This window comes from Panicum virgatum, chromosome 7K (genome assembly GCF_016808335.1).
Source record: "Panicum virgatum strain AP13 chromosome 7K, P.virgatum_v5, whole genome shotgun sequence".
Classification (NCBI taxonomy): Eukaryota; Viridiplantae; Streptophyta; class Magnoliopsida; order Poales; family Poaceae; genus Panicum; species Panicum virgatum.
The window spans coordinates 48816495-48837770 of record NC_053142.1 but is presented as its reverse complement, the minus strand read 5'-3'; the positions used below and the strand labels follow the sequence as shown (position 1 = coordinate 48837770).

Sequence of the window (21276 nt, the reverse complement as noted above, 5' to 3'; positions counted from 1 at the left end):
AAGATACCCGATTTTGAAGTTTAATGGACAAAACCAAAATTGAGCAAGAGTTGGATGACCAAAAATAGATTTTATTTTGTTTTCATAAATTGCATCAGCAAACGCTCCAATGGGTAAGTGGATCCTGGGAACCATGTCCCATGGCGCATGGTTATCCCGGCCCACAATGTCGCGCTCTGACGGTCAGTCACTGCTGGTCCAAGATCACGCGGTAAAATGTCTGCTGCTAACCCATGTGATTCAGCGCGTGAAAACGGATTAGTTTAATCCGTGCGGCTCACCTCGAAGGCCAGAAGAAGATTCCTGGACACCTCGAGTGAGTTTTAAAAACCTCGCACGAAAGATTTGTAAATTCTGGCAGATCCCTCATCCTGTTCACTGAAAGCAGGACAATGCACCGGCCGGCCACCACACGCAGTTTGCTTCAAATCGAAATGTAAATTTGTACAGCACACATCTCTAGCCCAAACAGTAGTCTAGTCCAGATACAAAGATGCATCGTGCCAGTTGTGCCAGTGGGACGGTGACGCGGCGTCCGTTTCAGCCCCCAAATAAACAAGATGAAGGGTGCTCTGTACACTGCGCACCTGGGCCGGTGCGGGAGAAAGAGAGCCAGCCCCCGGTATCCGGGGAAACCAGCGTCCGCGGCCACCTGTTTCCGCCGGCCGGCCTCCGCTATATCAATCAACCCGGCCGCCCCCGCCTCTCCGCCGCAACACAGCGTCACACAACCTCACACTCACAGCACTGCAACCATCACCAGCAGAGCTCTCACTCTCTAGGCTCTAGCCCACCAAGACCTGCGAGACCCCGCGAAGAAGGAGGTCAGGACTCAGGAGGACATGGCGGGTGCGGCGAAGGCGTCGTGGATGGTGGCGATGAGCGTGGGCGCCGTGGAGGCGCTCAAGGACCAGGCGGGGCTCTGCCGCTGGAACTACGCGCTGCGCTCCCTCCACCGGGCCGCCAAGGCCAACGCCCCCAGCTTCGCGCAGGCCAAGAAGCTGGCCCCGGCGGCGGCGGCGGCGAGGAGGCGGGCGGACAAGGCGGAGGAGGGCATGAGGACAGTCATGTACCTCAGCTGCTGGGGACCTAATTAGGGATGGATCATGGATAGGTCCTCTGTTTCTACTTCCAGCAAGCAGCAACCGAGCTCGGCTTGAGACCTCGCCGGCCGGCTGCTGCTCCTGATTGTATCATACCACGATGATGATGAAAAGTTTTGCCACTTTATTCGATCGAGTATATATATATATATGAATGTGCATGCTTCTGATACTGTGCTTGCTTACGACCTCTCTTAGCTGAGCTCGTAACAAGATCTCTTTGATGTGCGAAAGCGAACAAATTGCTCCCGGCAGATACTCTATGAGATGGATAATACTCCAGCTCCAGGTCTATCCGTATGAGCTTTGGAGTTCTCGGCTAGAGCACCGCATTAATCAACCGTGATCTTCCAGTAAAAGATAATTCAGTCATGGTCTCCAACAACTTAGCACTAAATTCTTCAAACGGGAGTGCTAATGAAATAAGTGCTAACTAGGCGTATAGCCCGCGTATTTGCGTGGCTAATATTGAAAATTCAAAAATTTGCATGTCGTTGTATCTTTACTTAAAAATTATACTATTTTTTTACCGTACATCATCCTATTCATTATCGTAAATTATGTTTTATTGTTGATTAAAACAATTCAACTATGATCTACCTATAATAACAATTTGATTTGTTGAGCATTAATAATATTATGCAGATAATTATTTTTATTTTCATAGTTTTTATTAATAGTATATATTTATAACTGATACATAGCTAAATGATAATTTATATTTAATTTTTCATAATGGCATTGGTGGGTGATTTTTAATTAGATATTTTATATTTAATTTTTCATAATGGCATTGGTGGGTGATTTTTAATTAGGCACAAGGGTATTTTAGGCTAATTTTTATCGTAATGGCAGTGGTGGATAATTTTTATTTTTCTATTTTCCTCCGATTAACGTGGGAATTTCTAGACCTTGATAGCGAACGTGGAGGCTCCGTTTGTTGGTCAAATAATAAAATAATAGATTAATGAAATGAAACTTTAGTCAAAATTCAAAAAATTTAGTACGTACATAAGTGCAAATATACGCTAAAGTTTAGCACTCAACTTTAACGTCTCCAAACATACCCCAAATAGCCATAGGTGCTTATGTTGTGGTGAAGCAAAGTGTCAGCAAGGTCTACATTTCGGCTACACCCTCCGTACTCAAAATAATGGAAGTCTCGCTTTCCGAAAATCAAATAATTTTAGTTTGACTAAATTTATATAAAATAATAGTAGTATTTATATTACAAAATAAGTATTATTAGATTAACCATGTAATATATTTTTATATTAAATTAATAATTTGGAGACATAAATAGTAGTAATTTTTTATAAATTCAGTTATTTTTTTGAAAAAAAATAACTCATAAGCGAGAGCTGTTTTTTTTAGGACGGAAGTAGCAGGTGGTTCAGATTTGTACTGCTGAAGAACCTTGTGCAGAACATAGCTCGACTAGGCAATCGATCATGCAAGGTGAAATCTTGACAAGTTTTGTGTTTTCTTTTTTTTTTTTTTTGCCCTCATGCGTTGCATCAGCAAATAGCAAAGTCCCAACTCCGAACGGAAGGGATCCTGTCAGACCGCGGTATACTAGAGCGACTGAGCGTGTCTGGTTGTCTGGAGACCCTTTGCCCCACTGGTTCCGTGTTTTTCACATCACATGGCCAACCGCTTCGCAGCTACAACATGAGCTTGTGGACTGTGCCAACAGTTGACCATATGATCCAGTAAATTCAGAAAAGGACCGGCCGTGTTTTCACCGAGAAGGCAAGATGATTCCTGTTTCTCGACAAGGCTTTGCCTCGAGTTAGTTCAGAATTTTCCTACTACGGCCTATCATGATGTTTGCTGGGACTAACTGCAGTGCTAAGCTTCGCGATTAGAAAAAGGTAGTGTAAGGCGTGTTTGGTTTGCCGCCTACGGCGCCGCACCGCGCCACACCTTCCGCGCCGCAGGTGTGGCGGCCGAATCGGCCGCCGCGCCTTAGGCGCGGTGCGGCGCCGTAGGCGGCAAAGCAAACAGACCCGTAGTCACTGGTCGATCCCCATCTGTGACTAAAGAGTCCAGATACAGAGATTGGGCGGTGGCATGGCGCTGACTGTGAGTGATTGCTGCCTCTCCTGCCTGGGTCTGGATCCGGGGGGTTGGCACAAGCTGCTTGCCACGCACGCCGTTTCTGCCGCGAGTAAACAAGACGAGTCGAGTGAGCCGTTTCAGCTTGGGTTGGTTGGTGGGGCAAAACAAAAGCAACCAGTGGGAGCGAGCCCCCGGTATTCATGAAAACCAGCAGCCTCCCTCCCGTATATTAACCCGCTCGCCCCCCCTCCAGTCTCCACCTCAACAAAGCATCTCTGCATCTGAGCATCGCACACAACCTCACAGCGTCACAGCAATCGCAAGCCAAATCAACAGGCCGTGCAAAAGCCTCGAGAAGAGAGGAGGAGGAGATGGCGGCCGCAGCGAAGGCGTCGTGGATGGTGGCCATGAGCGTGGGCGCCGTGGAGGCGCTCAAGGACCAGGCCGGCCTCTGCCGCTGGAACTACGCGCTGCGATCCGTCCACCGGGCCGCCAAGGCCAACGCTCCCAGCTTCGGGCAGGCAAAGAGGCTGGCCCCGGTGGCGGAGAGGAGGCGAGCGGACAAGGCGGAGGAGGGGATGAGGACAGTCATGTTTCTCAGCTGCTGGGGACCTAACTAGTCTTCACTCTGTTTCAGCCTTCTGCAACTGCAACCGAGCTTTGGCTTGAGTCCATGCGTGCCGGTTCGGTTGGCCTTTGGCCTTTCTGATTGTAATATAGACGATGACGATGACGATGACGATGAAAATTTCTGGAATTTCACTCAAGCAAGTGAATCCTGCTTCTACTCTATTTGCCAACTCTCATGGAACTAGGATCTGTTTGAGCTGAGAACAATCTTTTAGTGTGATCCGTTACTTCCACGTGCTAATCCTGAACGATGAATGGTTCATGGCACATGCGAGATGATACTATGAGACTGATGAATTTGACAACAGATTAGCTCTCGGAGAACAATTATAATGAGAATTCTTGCATCCACAACTATGCCGATTATTCATTGGATCAAAATGCTAATTAGCATAAGTAAATGGCTACCTGACGACCTTAAATTCAGGCCAATCAACATCAGCCTTGTGCTCCTTACAGTTAGGCCACGTTAATTAACAGTGATCTCCAACCAGGAGATTAACCACAATCTCCAAGTTCCAAGGAAGACCTGCGCTTATCTTTGTGCAGGAGCAAAGTGACGGCCGTTTCGGTATATTTGGCAATTTCTAGTTTCTACTAAACAACCTGCTGGAGAATTAGTACACAAAGTTTTAAAACCGGACGATGACAGGAAAACAGGAAAATCATGAGTTTATTTTCCTTTTTATTTTTTTAACTAACGAGGTGTCCCGCACAAATAGCGCGGCTAGCTAACTTTTGTATTCTACCATCTTTAATCCTAAAATTTTATGCACACATACATCTATATTGGCATAAAACTACTGAATCTTTCCTCGTCATGACTACCATTTATTATTGCTAAGGTAGAATCATCTTCTTTAAGCTCGCCATCCTCTATTCCCATCATCATTGTCTTGAAATCTGACTCCTGTTAATTTATTTCTCTATTTTCTTTTACTCATAGTTGTTCAATGTAAGCTAATGTTATTCAATGTGTTTCTCCATCATCATTATTCTAATGATTTTTCAGAGTTGTTAACACACTCCCTAAATTGCACGCTATTAATCTGTTTGGTTGGACCTCATCTGCTTCTAAAATTGCTTTAGTTTTGACTTCAATGCTGAAATCATATTTTGATGGAGACAAAATTGAAAGCAGCTTCTTGGTGCTAATGTGGCAATTTTAAGAACACTTTAGAACTTAAGGAGGCAAGAGAAGCCATAAAGTTATTCTTTCTCCTCTCATTTTAAGCCGTTCTGGGATTTCATTTGGCTTCGTTGGTAAGGCCACTTTATTTTTATGTATTTGGTGTAACTTTACAAAAACTGTTGGAAAAGCTTCCAACAAACATGCCCTAATACTTTACGTATTTGGGGAACTTTACAAAAAATTATTTTTTCTTCCTAATTTGCTTCTTAATCGCTATGCAAAATAACTATTTTTCCCTATTTTATATTTCTTAAATTTATCTATTTGTTAGCCATATTCGATTTGGACTCTTTGGTCAACTGCTATTTTTTAATTTCTAAAAACTTGAATTTAGCTATTTAATAATTGTATTTGATATGGACTCTTGGGCAACTGCTAATTTTCTTATTTTTTCCATTCCGAAATTATATTAGTGGTACTCGATATTCGGTATGGATTCTTTGATCACGTTCTATCTTTTAAAGTTTTTAATTCCGAAGTTATATTAGTGGTACTCGATATGGACTCTTTAGATTAGTAAGCACCATCATAACTTAATCCATAAAATTAATGGCATAGAATTCAAATACTAATCTTCTTTACTTTTTAAATTATGAATATAGTTATTTATTAATCATGTTCGACATGGCGTATTGAACATAGACTCTTCAGGCGACGGTAGATCTTTATAAAATCTAATGGTGTATATTCTCATCTTTTTCCTATTAACTTGAGAGAATTTCTACATTTTTTGGGCGAATGTGGTGGCAAATATATCCTCAGCTGCATTGTGGAGGAAGGCAATTTTTAACTTCACTGATAGATGTAGACTCATGCTTTACAATCTTTTCTTTGATCAGGGCATCTGGCTAATTATTTGCCGAGATTTGATTATGGGGTGAGCGGCATGTAGTAGGATTGTTAAGTTTTTGTTGGACCCTATGATTTTTTTTTGACTTTGCACATGCTGAACTTATACCAGCTAAAAAACTACTCCATGCGTTTGTACCTCTAATATATATTTCACTTTGCTTGTTGTACTGTACTCCCTCGGCATATTAGGGGATTCATTATTTGTTTATTCAAAGGCATCTTTTGGACGGAAGAGATGAGTCCTAGTCCGTGTATACCTGTTTACATCAAAATATAATAGAGTCCATATCTAAATAGGAAATACTAATTTTTTATTCAATATAGATTTTTATGTCGAATTCTTCATAATAATATAAACCGTTAGATCTTTATAAAATTCAACGGTGTAAATTCTTCTTTTTTTTAGATTAATGTGAGAATTTCTAGACTCTTTCGGCGAACGTAGTGGCTTCTTTTAACACTATTGTATTAAGATAATAGATGAACTAGCATCTCTATCTCGGCAAGGGGGTAGGCGTAAACGATCATGGAAGACAAAAATGCGATTTTTGGGGGGGTGTCTCGAAGAAAGAGCAATTGTTTTGTTTTGTTGTATGAACTATGCAAGCACGCAACCATTGGTTAGGTTACATGTCTCACCATGGTCCTCACCCACACAGTACACCACGGTTTGTACATGTTTTCTTAAAAAAAAATCGAATAGCCGCATAAATTGCATCAGCTAGGCTCCAAGGATATTTGCAGCCCATGGTATCCTGGAAACCAATGTCTCCTGCCGGCTACAGAGTCTGCTTATGCCATGAGTCATGACATCGTTCTCAGTCTCAGACTCTCAGTGCCTCGCGCCCTCACTGCTGCTAAGCCATGCGTTCCGCGCTGTACGGAGAGCACGTTACGTGGTAACAATCTTTAGTTAAACCATTAACCATGCGTCCCGCGCGTTAAAGAAACGGGTTAGTTTAATCGGCGAACTCAACAAGAAGTCGATAAGATTCCTGGACGGCTGGGGTCCCTCGTGCGAGTAGCTCGGATCCTAATCCTGTTCGCTGAAAGCAAGACAATTCACGGCCGGCCACCACAGGTAGGATAAAACTATCTCTATTTTACTTCCCCTACAAATTTGATGGTACTGCTACAAAGATGTCCAGATACCAAGACGATGGCGGCGGTGGCACGGTGCTGCGCGGCGTGCGTCCTTGTCCCTGCGCGAGACGCGGAAGACAACCGCTGGGCCGGTGCGCAAGAGGACGCGAGCCCCCGGTATCCAGGAAAACCAGGGTCCGCGGCCACTTGTTTCGGCCGGCCCCTCCCGGCCTTCCCCCGCTATATTATCCCCGGCAGCTCGTCTCTCCACCTCAGTCTACACAGCATCACTCAATCTCTCACTCACAGCATCAAAGTGATCCCAATCATCGAGCTCTCTAGCTAATCGAGCCTCGACGAGAAGAAAGAACAAGGAGATAATGGCGGCCGCAGCGAAGGCGTCGTGGATGGTGGCCATGAGCGTGGGCGCCGTGGAAGCGCTCAAGGACCAGGCGGGCCTCTGCCGCTGGAACTACGCGCTGCGCTCCGTCCACCGGGCCGCCAAGGCCAACGCTCCCAGCTTCGCGCAGGCCAAGAAGCTGGCCCCGGCGGCGGAGAGGAGGCGGGCGGACAAGGCCGAGGAGGGGATGAGGACCGTCATGTTCCTCAGCTGCTGGGGACCTAATTAGTTAGTCATGGGTCTCTTTTCTTTTCTTTTTCCCCATCTTCAGTGACTGAGCTTGGCTTGAGATCATTGCCGGTTGCTTCCCTTGATCCCTTCCCTGATTTGTAAATATCCGATGATGATGATGATGATGAAAAGTTCTGCCACTTAATTCCCGTGTGTTACCAGTGATTCTGCTACTGTACTGTCGTGCAAATCTGAAACTCAGAGTTTTGAGTTTATAACTAGACTCTGTGGATCGATGTGTTACGAGTTACCACAGGACAACCCATGTTGGATAATGTGATCACGATAATCTCAACTCCTAAAGTCTGGAGATCTCCAACTGACAAGCATGCCCCAGGTCGTGTACCGAATTTAGTTTCCGAACTTGCCGGATTAGGCCTTCTGCTATTTCTATTCTTGTAAAAAGATATAACTTAATCCTGGCATCCAGAATTTGCGTTAAAAGTGTGCGTGTCTTACAAGAATGGGAAATGACAGCAGAACCTCTCCCATCAGTTTGGCAGTTTCTACTTTGTACTGAACCAGCAGCTGGAGGGAGATCCAAAGTCCAGAGCTCAATTAGCCAGGATCAGGAAAGGCAAAAGGTCTAGTAAGTAGGATCTACTAGTATTCACCGACAGTTAACAATTTGCAGACCTCGTATTTTCCGTTTGTGTGAAGCATTCGTTCATGTAACTGCAGACAAGCTGAAAATCGTAGGCATACGCAGGTTATAATTTTTCCTTTTGTCACAAAAACAAGGCATCAGCAGAAGTGAAAAGCCATGACCTGTAGCCCCTGGTTTTCCCAGTCTCCCATAACATGTCAGTTCCACTCCAAGAGCTTCTGAACATGTGGTAAATAACAGTGTGCACTTTTTCTTAAAAAAAATGTGCACTTGAACCCCATGAGATCTACTGCGTTAAAAAATGATTACTACTACGACTTTTAACACCCAGCCAGTCACCGAGAAAACCGGAAGTTTCTTGGATGGAGCTCGCCTTGAGTAAAGTGTTTGAGCGTGGGTGTAATCGAGAGAAGAATGAATGAACTGCAATTTTACATTGAATGATCTCGGGGATTTATACATAGCGAACCGTCGCTATGGGAGTCGCGAGATGCCCGTTCGGGGACACGGATACGCGGTCGCCCAACGGATGGCGATGTCGGTTCTCGAGAAGGTAGCGTAGTCCGTACGGAACTTTACAGGGAGGTTACATCGTGATTGTAGGATTACATCTAATGGCTAATATTAATCTACGTTGCTAATCCAAGTGGATGTGATCCCTGCAATCCTATTGGCTCATCTCCTGAGGAACGGATTGCCTCTTAACACTCCCCCTGATGGCATCCAGTCTTGAGATCAATCAATAGCTTCAGAACCTCCAAAAAACCTTGTAGGAAAAATATGAGGTGATAATGTTTGTTGATATGTCATTAAACTCCTCAAAACCTGTAGGAAAAATTAGGAGAAATGATATGACACATATTTAGGTTATTGTTCATTGTAAACTTATATGGAAAAACCTATAAAGGAAAAATCCATAATTTAGTTTAGAACAATGTTATGGATTATGAGCCATAATTAATATATCCTCCTCAAAAACCACGTGGGAAAAAATATGAGGAAGAAAATGTCTTTGTTGTTTCCTTTAAAAACCTCTTTTGAGGAAAATAGGAAATATGATATGATATGTATCGTATATTGCCTCATTAAAAACCTTATTTATGAGAAAGTTTATAAAAACTTATAAATAGGAAAAGAGTACAATATAATGTTTTAACACAAATGATTAATTTCAGAGAGTATCTCCCCTGAAGCTTGCAAGTCTTTAAGTCATCGCATACCAATCCCATGAACAAAATTTTGGAACATGGGACCTGGTAATAACTTAGTGAATAAATCAGCGAGATTATCACAAGAATTTGTTTGCAAAATGTTTATTTCTCCATTCTTTTGTAATTCATGAGGATAGAATAATTTTGGAGAAATATGTTTGGTTATATTACTTTTGATATAGCCTGTTTTCATTTGTGTAATACAAGCAGAATTATCTTCATAGATAATTGTAGGTGATTCAATGGAACCAATTCCACTAGATTGTTGTATGTGATTAATCATTCTTCGGAGCCATACACATTCACGTGATGCTTCATATAGTGCAACAATTTCGGAATGATTTGTAGAGGTTGTTACAAGGGTCTGTTTAGAAGACTTCCATGATATAGATGTTCCTCCATATAAAAATACAAAATCTGTCTGAGATATGCCATTATAGGGATCAGATAAATAGCCAGCATCAGTGTATCCAATCATAGTTGTGTCTTGGTTTCTTTGGAAAAATAATCCAAGATCTTTGGTGCCATTGAGATATCGTAAGATATGTTTAGCTCCTGTCCAATGACGTTTAGTTGGAGCAGCACTATGTCTAGCTAGTAAATTTACAGCAAATGCAATATCAGGCCTAGTTTGATTTGCAAGATATATAAGTGCTCCAATGACACTCAGGTATGGGACCTCGGGTCCTAGTACTTCATCTTCATCCCTCGGTCTAAATGGATCTTTCTCCATGTCTAGAGATCGAACAACCATGGGAGTTTTGGATGGATGTGATTTATCCATATTAAATTTCTCTAGTGTTTTATGGATATAGGCAGACTGATGTACTAAAATTCCTGAGTGAAGGTGCTCTATTTGTAAACCCAAACAAAATTTGGTTTGACCCAAATCCTTCATCTCAAATTCCGTTTTTAAGAGATTGCGTGCTTCATTGATATCATGTGGGTTGCCAATGATATTTAAATCATCTACATATACGGATATAATGCAGAATCCCATTTGGGATTTCTTTATGAAAACACATGGGCAATCATCATTATTGATGTATCCCTTTTGTAATAGAAATTCACTCAGTCGGTTGTACCACATACGTCCCGACTGTTTTAAGCCATATAGTGACTTATTTAGTTTTACAAAATATGTGTTGCGACTTGCTTTAGGATTCGGAATAGGGATTCCATCGGGAACCTTCATGTAAATATCCGAATCAAGTGACCCATATAAATATGCTGTCACTACATCCATCAACTGCATAGATAGATGATTTTGAACTGCCAATGCTATTAAGTATCAAAATGTTATTCCACTCATAACTGGAGAGTATGTTTCATTGAAATCAATGCCAGGTCTCTGCGTGAACCCTTGTGCTACAAGTCTTGCTTTGTATCTCACCATCTCATTTTTTTCATTCCGTTTTCGAATGAAAACCCATTTAAACCCCACAGGGAAGATTTTTGAAGGTGTAGGCATTACTGATGAGAATACCTTTCTTTTTGTGAGCCAGGCTAACTCTGCTTGAATTGCTTCTTTCCATTTGTTCCAATCCGGTGCTTTTTGCACTCTGCCATGGTCTTTGGATCTGGATTGTTTTGGATAATTTCAGCAATTATTTCGGCAAAGTATATGTCGATAATTGTAGTCTTTCGGTCATATGATTCTCCAGAATCAATGTAGTTTATGGAAATTTCTTGTACCCCTTGTGACGGTTCGTTATTTCCCAATATGATATTGTCAGGGCGTTCCGATGTCCCAACATCAGATATTGAGTGCACTGTTGATGTGGGATGTGAATTTTGTTTATTCACTTGGTGCCTCTCAACTTGTTGTTGAGTTACATTTACTAATTCAGAATTTTTGTTATTTTGTTTCCTTTGGCGTTTTGGCGCCACATCCTGATTAATGGCCTTACTTCTCACCCTCTTACCTTGAATCGGTTTCTAAGGTGGAAGTTGAATAGTTTTGTTTGGTACCTCTATTCTTTCAGGCACATTCCTAGCAGGATGATAGGATTTAGTGACACCTTTATAATCAGTAAATGCGTCTGGCAGATTATTCACAATGTTTTGCAAATTTATAATTTTTTGAACTTGAAGTTCAAATTCTTGTGTACGTGGATCGTTAGTGGAGATGTCTTGTGCATCCCAATTTATTTCCGGGCATTCCTTTTGGTACTTGTAATCTCCCCCTAATGACGGAAAAAGATCCTCATTGAAGATAGAGTCAGCGAATCGGGCCGTAAACAGGTCCCCTGTGAGGGGCTCCAGGTATTTAATAATCGACGGAGATTGATACCCGTCATAGATCCCTAATTTTGTGTGGACCCATTGATGTACGCTTTGGTGGTGAAATCGGTACGTATACAGCGCAACCGAATTTTCGCAGATGGAAAATACTTGGTGGATTTCCACGTACTAATTGTAAAGGGGAAGCAGTATGATATGATTGTAAAGGGGAAGCAGTATGATATGCAGTTGGTCGCAATTGTAGTAAGTCAGCAGCGTGTATTACTGCATGACCCCAACATGAAGTTGGTAGATTACAATTCTGTAATAGTGGTCTTGCTATTAGCTTAACTCTTTTGATAAGTGATTCTGCTAAACTATTTTGAGTGTGGACATATGGAACTGAGTGCTGAACTTGAATGCCTAGAGCCATACAATAGTCATTGAAAGCTTTTGAGGAAAATTCAGCAGCATTATCCATTCTAATAGATTTTATCTGATGTTCTGGATAATTTGCTCTAAGTCTAATAACTTGGGCTATTAGTTTAGCAAAAGCATGGTTGCGTGTGGATAATAGGCACACGTGAGTCCATCGTGTAGATGCATCTATTAGAACCATGAAATATCTGAATGGTCCAGATAATGGAGTTATAGGACCACAAATATCGCCTTGAATTCTTTCAAGGAACTTAAGTGGTTCAGCTTTAATCTTAAGATAAGATGGTCTTAAAATCAATTTCCCAGTGGCACATGTAGTGCAAATAAAATCAGAGGAGTTTGGGAACTTAGAATTAGCTAAGTCATGACCATGAGAATTGTTTATAATTTTTCGCATCATCCCTATGCCAGGATGACCAAGGCGATCATGCCAAGTTTGGAATGTATTAACATTCTGAAAAAATTATTTTATAGGCAACATGTGGTACGGGTTTGATGTATGTATAATATATTCCAGATGGTAAAGAGGGAATTTTCTCAAGAAGTTGTTTGCCATAACCGGTATCTTTAATTAAGAGAAGAAATTCTTCTTTATGTTCTTCATGTGTTTCCACGTGAAGTCTATTTTTCCGGATATCTCTATAGCTAAGTAAGGTACGAGTTGAATCAGGATACAATAACGCATCCTCAATTGTAATTTGAGTACCCATGGGAAGTGTAATAGTAGCGCAGCCAGAGCCTACTATTGTTGCATCGCGTCCAGCGATTGTTAGAACATTTTCTTGTCTCTTAGTTAGAGTTTGAAAATATTTGGTGTCCCTTAGTATAGAATTGGTAGTGCCACTATCTACTAGACATATTTCCTCCATTGGATTTATCCCGTAGAAATGTGCTATATATATGATATAGCGAGCAAGCCACAAATATTTTACAAGACTGCTATATGTAGCAATAATTTACAACACTTTATTGGGACATAAATAAGTACGTAGTACTAAGGATCATGGGAGTCTAATTGAGATCTCCAAACATGTCAGTGGATGCAAATTCCTCGAGCATCTTGTCCGTGTCCATTAAGTCTTCCGTAGTTGGTAGAGTCTTGTGGTTGCTTGGTGCATCGGGAACACTCTTGGAGCAACTAGCTTCTGCCATGTTGATGTCATTTGGGAAGTTTTAATGAGCAACGTCTTCCATTTGAACGCCATTTTGGAAGTTGAAATGGGCTTCATACTTCTGTCCTTGATTTGGGCGATCATGGCCAACTGACTTTAAGTACAAGTCAACCAAGTGACGGGGGGTGCGACATTTCTTAGTGATGTGGCTGTAGCAATCACACTTTTGACAAAGTTTGGATTTGTCAAAATCCTTTTTGGGAATGTCCTTACCCTTGGAAGAATTATTTGATATATGCTCTCTTTTGCGCTTATTGTCGCCTTTTCTTTTACCTTTACTTTTGAATTTCCTGAATGGTTTCCTATTTCCACCATTCTTCTTGTTTGTATTCTGATTATTTGCGTGTACTTCAGGTAATGGGGCAGCACCCAATGGGCGTTTATTTGAGTTCCAAAGAAGGATCTCATTATGCCGTTCGGCCTGAAGTAAAGTATTAATTAAATCAGAATAAAGTTGGAAATTTCGCTCACGGTACTGTTGGTGAAGGATTCTGTCTGCAGGCATCATGGTAGATAAAGTCTTCTCTATTTTGTCTGCATCAGTAGGCTCTTTTTCACAAAATTTGAGTTTTGCACAAAGCTTGTGAATTGCATGATTATATTCCCCTACAGTCTTAAAATCCTGCAGACGAAGATGATTCCACTCATGCAAAGCTTCTGGCAAGACAATTGCCTTTTTGCTGTTCATAGCGTTGTTTGAGAGCATTCCACAAAGCACGTGGATCTTCTTCCATTAAATATTCAGACTTGAGGTCTGGATGTATATGTGCCCGTATGATGTACAAAGCACTATACTGTTTTAGTGTCAGGTTCCGTTGTACCCTGTTGTGGTGGAACAATAGCCCCATAAAATCCTCGTAAAGAGAGACTAACTTTGAGGTCCACTGACCACGTTGGAAAATTATGTCCATCAAGAGCAAGTGGGTCAAATTCTTTTGACATTTTGCCTTTCCGACGGGAAACTTCTTCTTCTCGACTTCGACGAGCAGTGCTGATAACGTGTTTGAGCGTGGGTGTAATCGAGAGAAAAATGAATGAACTTCAAGTTTTCCATTGAATGATATCGGGGATTTATACATAGCGAGCCGTCACCACGAGAGTCGCGAGATACCCGTTCAGGGACACGGATACGTGGTCGCCTAACGGACGGCGATGTCGGTTCTCAAGAAAGTAGCGTAGTCCGTACAGAACTTTACAAGAGGTTACATCGTGATTATAGGATTACATCTAATGGCTAATATTAATCTACGTTGCTAATCCAAGTGGATGTGATCCCTGCACTCCTATTGGCTCATCTCCTGAGGAACGGATTGCCTCTTAACATAAACTCATAAAGTTTGCCAGATCTCCATGTGATTTCTGTACTACCGTCCGTTTATCCTGATTGCTGATGGAAAGCCAAGACTGCACTGCACATGGGCCACCTAAACCTTGCCTAACTCTTTTGCTCTGTCCATATATATTAAAAAAAAACTCTTTTGCTCTGTAACTGAGAAAAAATAGCGCAATCTGGAACTACTAATTTGAAAGAATAAAAGTCAATCTCATCTTATCTTATTATAACCTAGTACTGGCCTACGACTCCGTTCGGTGAACCGGAAAGGGCAGGTGAGCATGCGCGGCTTCCCTCGGGATCTGCAAGTTGATCGGTGTGTCAGAACCCCCGTCCCGGCGGGGTGACTCATCGCAGCAGCGCTGCGTGGCGCCCCTATCTGCAGCCGCAGCGGCACGCGTCCGCCGCCGTGGTCCGGTAGCGGTAGCAAGCCGCAGCAGATACAGCCGCTCTCGCCACGAATAGACAAAAGGCGATGGGATGGGCGCCACTGGGCCGAGGCGAAACCGCGAAAGCGAGGTCTGCTGCCTGAACAAGAAATCAGCCGGCCGGAGCGGAGAGAGCCCCCGGTATCTCGGAAAACCAACGTCCGCGGCCACCTGTTTCGCCGGCCGCTGCCGGCCGCCCTCCCCTATATAAACCCACCAGCTCTCCTCTTCATCACAGCGTGACACACCTGCTCCGATCACAACGATCACCAAGCAAAGCAAGCTCTCGAGTACACCAAGGAGGCAAGACAAAATCAGGCGGCGAGAACCGGAGAAGAAGAAGAACCAGCAGATGGCCGGTGCGGCGAAGGCGTCGTGGATGGTGGCGATGAGCGTGGGCGCCGTGGAGGCGCTCAAGGACCAGGCGGGGCTCTGCCGCTGGAACTACGCGCTGCGCTCCGCCCACCGGAACGCCAAGGCCAACGTGCGCAGCTTCGCGCAGGCCAAGAAGATGGCGCCGGCGGTGGCGGCGGAGCGGCGGCGGGCGGACAAGGCCGAGGAGGGGATGAGGATGGTCATGTACTTCAGCTGCTGGGGGCCCAACTGAGCTCGTCGGCTTTCGGCTGTCGGTCTCTGTTTTGGCTTTCGGCGACTGAGCTCGGCTTCAGATCTGGGCTGGCCGGTTGCCAGATTGTAACATACTACGATGATGATGATGAAAAGTTCTCTCACTCGGTTTCAGTACATGAATGCCTATCCTACTGTACTGGAATGGGAAATAAAATTGCTCCAGTTTATAACAAGCTCTTCTTGAGTTCTAGTGGATTATTACTCACAACCATGGCAAATATGGGTTAAAATTGTGAACTCTCTTCTTTGGTGACAAGCCGGAACTGTTGAACCACATCGCATGGTATATGCAATTTTGTTCATCAGCACAGGCCAACTTCTAGCAAACACAAGCCAAATGGTGTTTTCAGTTTAATTACAGGCTTATTTGGTTCTGTCATTGTATTCCTATAAGCCAGGCCGTAATAGCTAAACATAACAGCATGTGTTTTCGTCAACACTGCATTTTATGTTGTTGTGATGGCTGAAGAGGAGTCTTCAAAAAAAAAATGATAATAAGTGTTCATTTAATTTGGTTCATCACCGTAGGCCAACCCCAAGTAAGAAAAAATAAACCAGGTGGTGTTTGGACCTTAAGTGAAGGCCAGCCACGTTAACCGAACATGACACCGAACTTTAGGCTAAAACTGAACTGATCCTGTAGTGATGGCAAGATCTAGCAAAAGTCTTCATTTCAGCTTGGCAGTTTCTATGTACTACTACTAGATAAAGCAGAACCATGCCTCAGACAATTATACGAAGGAACCGATCATGAGAGGCAAACACTTGTATTCATTTAGAGAAGAGAACAAAACTAGCAACATATATAATCTATATCGCAGGCTATCTAAAGACAGGACAACGATATCCGGCATGTCGTTTGTTGAGATATCGGCTCTTCATTTCTTCGCATCCTATGAATGATCTTTTAGTTTACGGATTGATTTTTAATAAATATACTTTATAGTCTCAGTGCTTTGTGAGAACATGATGTGGTCGCTACTATGAGTAATAATATTGGTCTGATCCCGCTGGACGAGCAGGGTGAAATCAGATAATTTTTTTCATTATCATTATATAAAACAAGATAATGAGATCCGAGGCCTAAATAAGTAAATATTGTGTACTATTTTGCATCGGGATCCACTGCCGACATGGATGCGTAATGCGTTACTGGCAGCCCTATGCCCCTATTGTTCTCTGGCGTGGTACACTGACATGTGGGTCTGGGAGTACTGTGCAGGATCAGGCTATCCGCCCATATGACACCAAAGGCTTGTTTGGTTCCTTGCACTAGTACTCGAAAATTTTGACAGTTAATTATGGTGTCAAACAAAATTAATTTAAAAACCAACTCAGAACCCTTACGGTAGGAACCCTGAAGAATCTAATGAGACATTGGACCGTGTGATTAGAGCATGGTTACTGTAGCATCACTGTAACCAATTATCGATTAATTACTATTATTAGATTTGTCGCGAAAAGTTATACACATTTCTAAAAAAAATTTACAAATAGACTTTATTTAGCACTCCATACAAGATTTTTTTTCTCGGCTTGTGTGCGCTAGGAGCTAGTAGTGCGAACCAAACAAAGCCCAGCAAATTTGATGTTTGCCGTACGAGACAAATGACTCATGCAATGTACCAACTCACAGGACGGAGGTGACCAAGTCATAGACCACAGCACAGATGCTTCCGTCCTCTTCGTGTGGAGCTTTTGTCGCGCATCCGTCAGCAAACGATAGGCCGGACCCACATAGCCCCCGGTGTCATGGAAAACCATGTCCAGTCAAGCCCCTGGTTTGCCCTGCCCATCCAATGACCGACGTCTGTCTCCGGCTGATTCTTGCGCTGCCCAGTTGCTGGCACCGAGAACCCAAAGTTCACTCGGGCTGTGTTTAGTTCCACCGAAAAAAACACTGTAGCGGTAGCACGTTTCATTTGTTTGTGGCAAATATTGTCCTACCATGACCTAACTAGGCTCAAAAGATTCGTCTCGCAACGTACATCAAAACTATGCAATTAGTTTTTTTATTTACCTACATTTAGTACTCCATGCATGGGTCATTTGTTATATTTAATGTTTTGATGTGATGGAGATGTGATGGAAAGTTTGGATTTTGGGGAAAGTTTTTTTTTAACTAAGGCCCCTTCAAAATTCCAAAACTTTACAAGATTCCCCATCACATCGAATGTTTCAACGCATGCATGAAGTATTAAATGTAGCTAAATAAAATAACTAATTACATAGTTAGATTGTAATTTGCGAGACGAATCTTTTGAGCCTAGTTAACTCATGACGGGACAATAATTATCAAATACAAACGAAAGTGCTACAGTGTTTTACACCCAAATTTTTACGCAACTAAACAAGGCCTAAACACAGCTTCGCTCAATTCAGCGCCTGAGGAAACGCTTGCAAAGAATTTACGGTGATGAAGAGAATCGATGGATTGATGAGTATCATGTGCGGTGCAGTTCAGCGCGTGAGGGGGGAAGAACAACAACAAAAGAAGGCCTTTTGGTCATGTCAGGGTTCACCATGAGTTGTTCTTCCACGGTTGGCCTAGAGCGAGTCAAAAATTGGCGCATCCTGTCCGCTCAAAGCAAGACAGTCCACGGACACGACAAGCCTTTTTTTTCCCTTTGTTCTTGCATAAGGGCACGTGCGTACAGGCAAAACACTTGTACAGAGTGTGGGCACTGGGCCGCGTACACGCGGATTAGGATTAGGGCTACTGGTTTAGCGCTGTACGGAGAACCGTGCAGCGTGCCAGCTCCGCGCCATCGCTCGAAACAGTCTCTCCGCTACCGTACGCCCCGACGACTGCGACGGAACCGCGGCGCACGCCCGGGCCTGGGTGCCTCACTGAGCTCTCCGACTTGGACACGACACACACGGCTGCAAAAAAGGCGCGAGCCGCATCCGGAGCAAGTGGCCAGCACACTGACAGCCGACAACTGACAAGACAACACGGGCCGCGCCGCGCCGCGCCGCATTTTCCAGCAACCGGCTGGCCGGAGAGGCAGCCCGGGCCGTTAATCTTCGGCGTCCGCGCAACCTCCTGCACCCGGTTTTCAGGAGCTCCCCCCCTGTTTTCCACGCGAGGCCGCGAGTCCAAGCCCCAAACCACGCGCGCGTACGTATTCTCCCGCGGCAGCGACGGCACACTCCCTGTGCTGCCAGGTCCCAGCGCCGGCGAAGTCGCAATCGCAGCCGAGAGCTCGCCCCCCTATAAAGCCACCACCAGCCGCGCGGCCCCATCTTCTTCTCAAGTCCAAACACATCCATCACGGGGCCAAGCAGCTGACTAGCCGAGCGCATCCATTCAGTTCACCGATCGGGACAAGCACAGGTGGGGGAGAAGAACGCATGGCGAGCGGGGGCGGCAAGGCGAAGGCGTCGTCGTGGGCGGCGGCGATGAGCGTGGGCACGGTGGAGGCGCTCAAGGACCAGGCAGGGCTGTGCCGCTGGAACTACGCGTTCCGGTCGGCGCAGCAGCGCGCCAGGGGCGCGGCTGCCGCCGGGGGCGGCTCCGGCTCCGGCGGTACCGCGCGCTCGCTGCCTTCGGGGGGCGCCGCGGCGGCGGCCGCGAGGAGGAAGGCGAGGCAGCAGGAGGAGGAGCTCCGGACAGTCATGTACATCAGCAACTGGGGACCCAACAACTGACTTGTTTGGCCGATGAGCAGTTAGATTAGGCGCTACCGTTTCATCCATGTGTGATGAGTAGTAGTAATGTATAGTTTGTTGCGCGATCAGTTCGTGTGGGCGGATGGATCATCCAACGTGTGCGCTAACGTGTACGCTGCAAAGTTGTTGATGAACAAGATCTTAATTTTGCAAAATATCATCCAGGTGTCCATGATTTATTTAAAGGTGGCTTAATGTTATTATATTTGGTAGTGTACATTCTTGGAAGTAGATGCAAGAATGCTCCTGTTCCATTATCTACGAAAGCATCATCTATTATTGAACTCTATGAACAGAGAGACAAATGTTCCATAATTTAGGAGACTGCAAATAAATTTGACCTTGATGAAACATTAAGAAATAATGCATGTTGCTTCTCCCTATACCTCGATGGATAGCAAAATGCAAGTTACCTTCAAACTAACTCCATTAATTCAATAGGGATCAACCGAGTAGTCATGACTCAGTGAGACGCAGCAATTATCCGTCTAAGCAGTGGCAGCATCTCCACTGAGGTGAGTGACTGATCGACGGAGGTATCAAACCATTGGCTCCTGTGATAGTTTTTACAAATCCTAGTAGAATGCTGAAAATAATTAAAAATGTCAATGAATAGTATTTAGATTGATTTAAAAAAAACTGATGAAGAACTCCATTTCCTAATGCATCGAAAATCCATTTCTTGAATCGAAAAACTTGAAAGTGCATGTTTCTGATGCTAATTTTAGAAGCTTGAAATCATAACCACAATTTATACACACAAAATTTGAATTTTTGAAATGAGAATTTAGTTTGGATCTTGAAGGTTCGTCGCAATTGAAAGTCCGCAACTTTGTTCACTGGTACAATACAGTGGCAGACTGACAATACACCATTTTGTATTAATCCATCTGTAATCAGCTGTCAGTGACGAATCTAGGAGGGCTAGGGGACTCATGCCCCAATTCCCAATATCAATGGATACCCCCTAACATCCCCCAAAATCATTTACTTTCTATTAGAACATCTCTTATAATTGCCATTTTCATTACTTGCATATTGTCAGGCAGACTCGTTGTCCTTGTATCCAGTCAATTCAACATTGGATGCGCTAGAGTGGATGAAGATCTGAGAAACAAATGGAGCAGTTGGATCAGCATTGCTGAATGAAAGAAGTTGTCAATCTCACAGGTATTATACCGTAGACTACCGATCAATGTTACTAGAACATCGGGCGTCCTTCTAGCATCCTGGTGACTTTGCTTTCACAATTTTCAATATTAGTAGGTTTATTAGAAAATTGTTTCATGCTTTGATAGTAGGAGATAAAGCATAACGGTAAATATTATTTTAAAGATCGGTAACAGATTCACAATTGCCATTGTTTGTTTATTACATAATCTTTGAGAGTAACTAGTACATGATCTTATATGAAAAAGCTTAATCTTGATACATATCTTTTTAGAATGTTCATGGTTGGGTCTACTATTTACATACTTTTTTTTAGATCAATCAATAGTATTGCAACATAATATTGCAACATTCTAATATGTAAATAATAATTCTTGCAACACAATATTGCAACAAAAGCTTTCATAAATATCGTTGCACGCAACATTCTAACTGTACATGTTAGAGGGGTGAATTTGGAGAATCAATCTACTTGGAGAGGAGAGGATGTCTACATCTCATTAACAATTCAGTTTGGATCTTGAAGGTTAGTCGAAAGTCTGCAACTATGTGTCACTGGTAAGTGATAGACTGACAGTGTTCCACTTTGTTTTTAGAATGTTTATGGTTGGGTCTACTATTTACATACAGTTTTTTGGATCAATCAATCATAAACATTCCTATTAGGGTGTTGTTTACTATGATTTCATAGGTTGTGCTTATGTGTAGATATAAGTGATTTACGATGTTGTATCGTATTCTCACTGCTTGACCCATCTTAGTTGTCTTGATAATTTGCTTTTATTAATTGTTCGCGTGATGCCAATAGCCCATTCTCCATTTTTGGAAGAAAGACAGAAG

General features: G+C 43.3%; 5 protein-coding genes across 5 annotated transcripts; all 5 read left to right on the top strand.

Annotated features, from left to right (window-relative positions):
- Nucleotides 1–678: 678 nt before the first annotated feature.
- LOC120641903 lies at nucleotides 679–1252 on the top strand. The gene has a single exon (XM_039918215.1). The coding sequence runs from the start codon at nucleotides 843–845 to the stop codon at nucleotides 1095–1097; it is 255 nt and encodes an 84-aa protein (XP_039774149.1). The 5' UTR covers nucleotides 679–842; the 3' UTR covers nucleotides 1098–1252.
- A 2109-nt stretch (nucleotides 1253–3361) lies between these two features.
- On the top strand, nucleotides 3362–4035 carry LOC120641904. The gene has a single exon (XM_039918216.1). It carries the CDS (start codon nucleotides 3536–3538, stop codon nucleotides 3782–3784), a length of 249 nt encoding a protein of 82 aa, XP_039774150.1. The 5' UTR covers nucleotides 3362–3535; the 3' UTR covers nucleotides 3785–4035.
- A 3148-nt stretch (nucleotides 4036–7183) lies between these two features.
- On the top strand, nucleotides 7184–15767 carry LOC120641905. Its single transcript, XM_039918217.1, has 2 exons — nucleotides 7184–7672; nucleotides 15670–15767. Exon 1 carries the CDS (start codon nucleotides 7302–7304, stop codon nucleotides 7548–7550), a length of 249 nt encoding a protein of 82 aa, XP_039774151.1. The 5' UTR covers nucleotides 7184–7301; the 3' UTR covers nucleotides 7551–7672; nucleotides 15670–15767.
- On the top strand, nucleotides 15136–15767 carry LOC120641901. The gene has a single exon (XM_039918214.1). It carries the CDS (start codon nucleotides 15317–15319, stop codon nucleotides 15569–15571), a length of 255 nt encoding a protein of 84 aa, XP_039774148.1. The 5' UTR covers nucleotides 15136–15316; the 3' UTR covers nucleotides 15572–15767.
- Nucleotides 15768–18717: 2950 nt separating this feature from the next.
- On the top strand, nucleotides 18718–19438 carry LOC120643133. The gene has a single exon (XM_039919657.1). The coding sequence runs from the start codon at nucleotides 18949–18951 to the stop codon at nucleotides 19243–19245; it is 297 nt and encodes a 98-aa protein (XP_039775591.1). The 5' UTR covers nucleotides 18718–18948; the 3' UTR covers nucleotides 19246–19438.
- The last annotated feature ends 1838 nt before the right edge of the window (nucleotides 19439–21276 follow it).

Bases quoted from the DNA above. Each gene is read 5' to 3' on its own strand.
- LOC120641903 (XM_039918215.1), top strand. From the start codon at position 843: ATGGCGGGTGCGGCGAAGGCGTCGTGGATGGTGGCGATGAGCGTGGGC.
- LOC120641904 (XM_039918216.1), top strand. From the start codon at position 3,536: ATGGCGGCCGCAGCGAAGGCGTCGTGGATGGTGGCCATGAGCGTGGGC.
- LOC120641901 (XM_039918214.1), top strand. From the start codon at position 15,317: ATGGCCGGTGCGGCGAAGGCGTCGTGGATGGTGGCGATGAGCGTGGGC.
- LOC120643133 (XM_039919657.1), top strand. From the start codon at position 18,949: ATGGCGAGCGGGGGCGGCAAGGCGAAGGCGTCGTCGTGGGCGGCGGCG.
- LOC120641905 (XM_039918217.1), top strand. From the start codon at position 7,302: ATGGCGGCCGCAGCGAAGGCGTCGTGGATGGTGGCCATGAGCGTGGGC.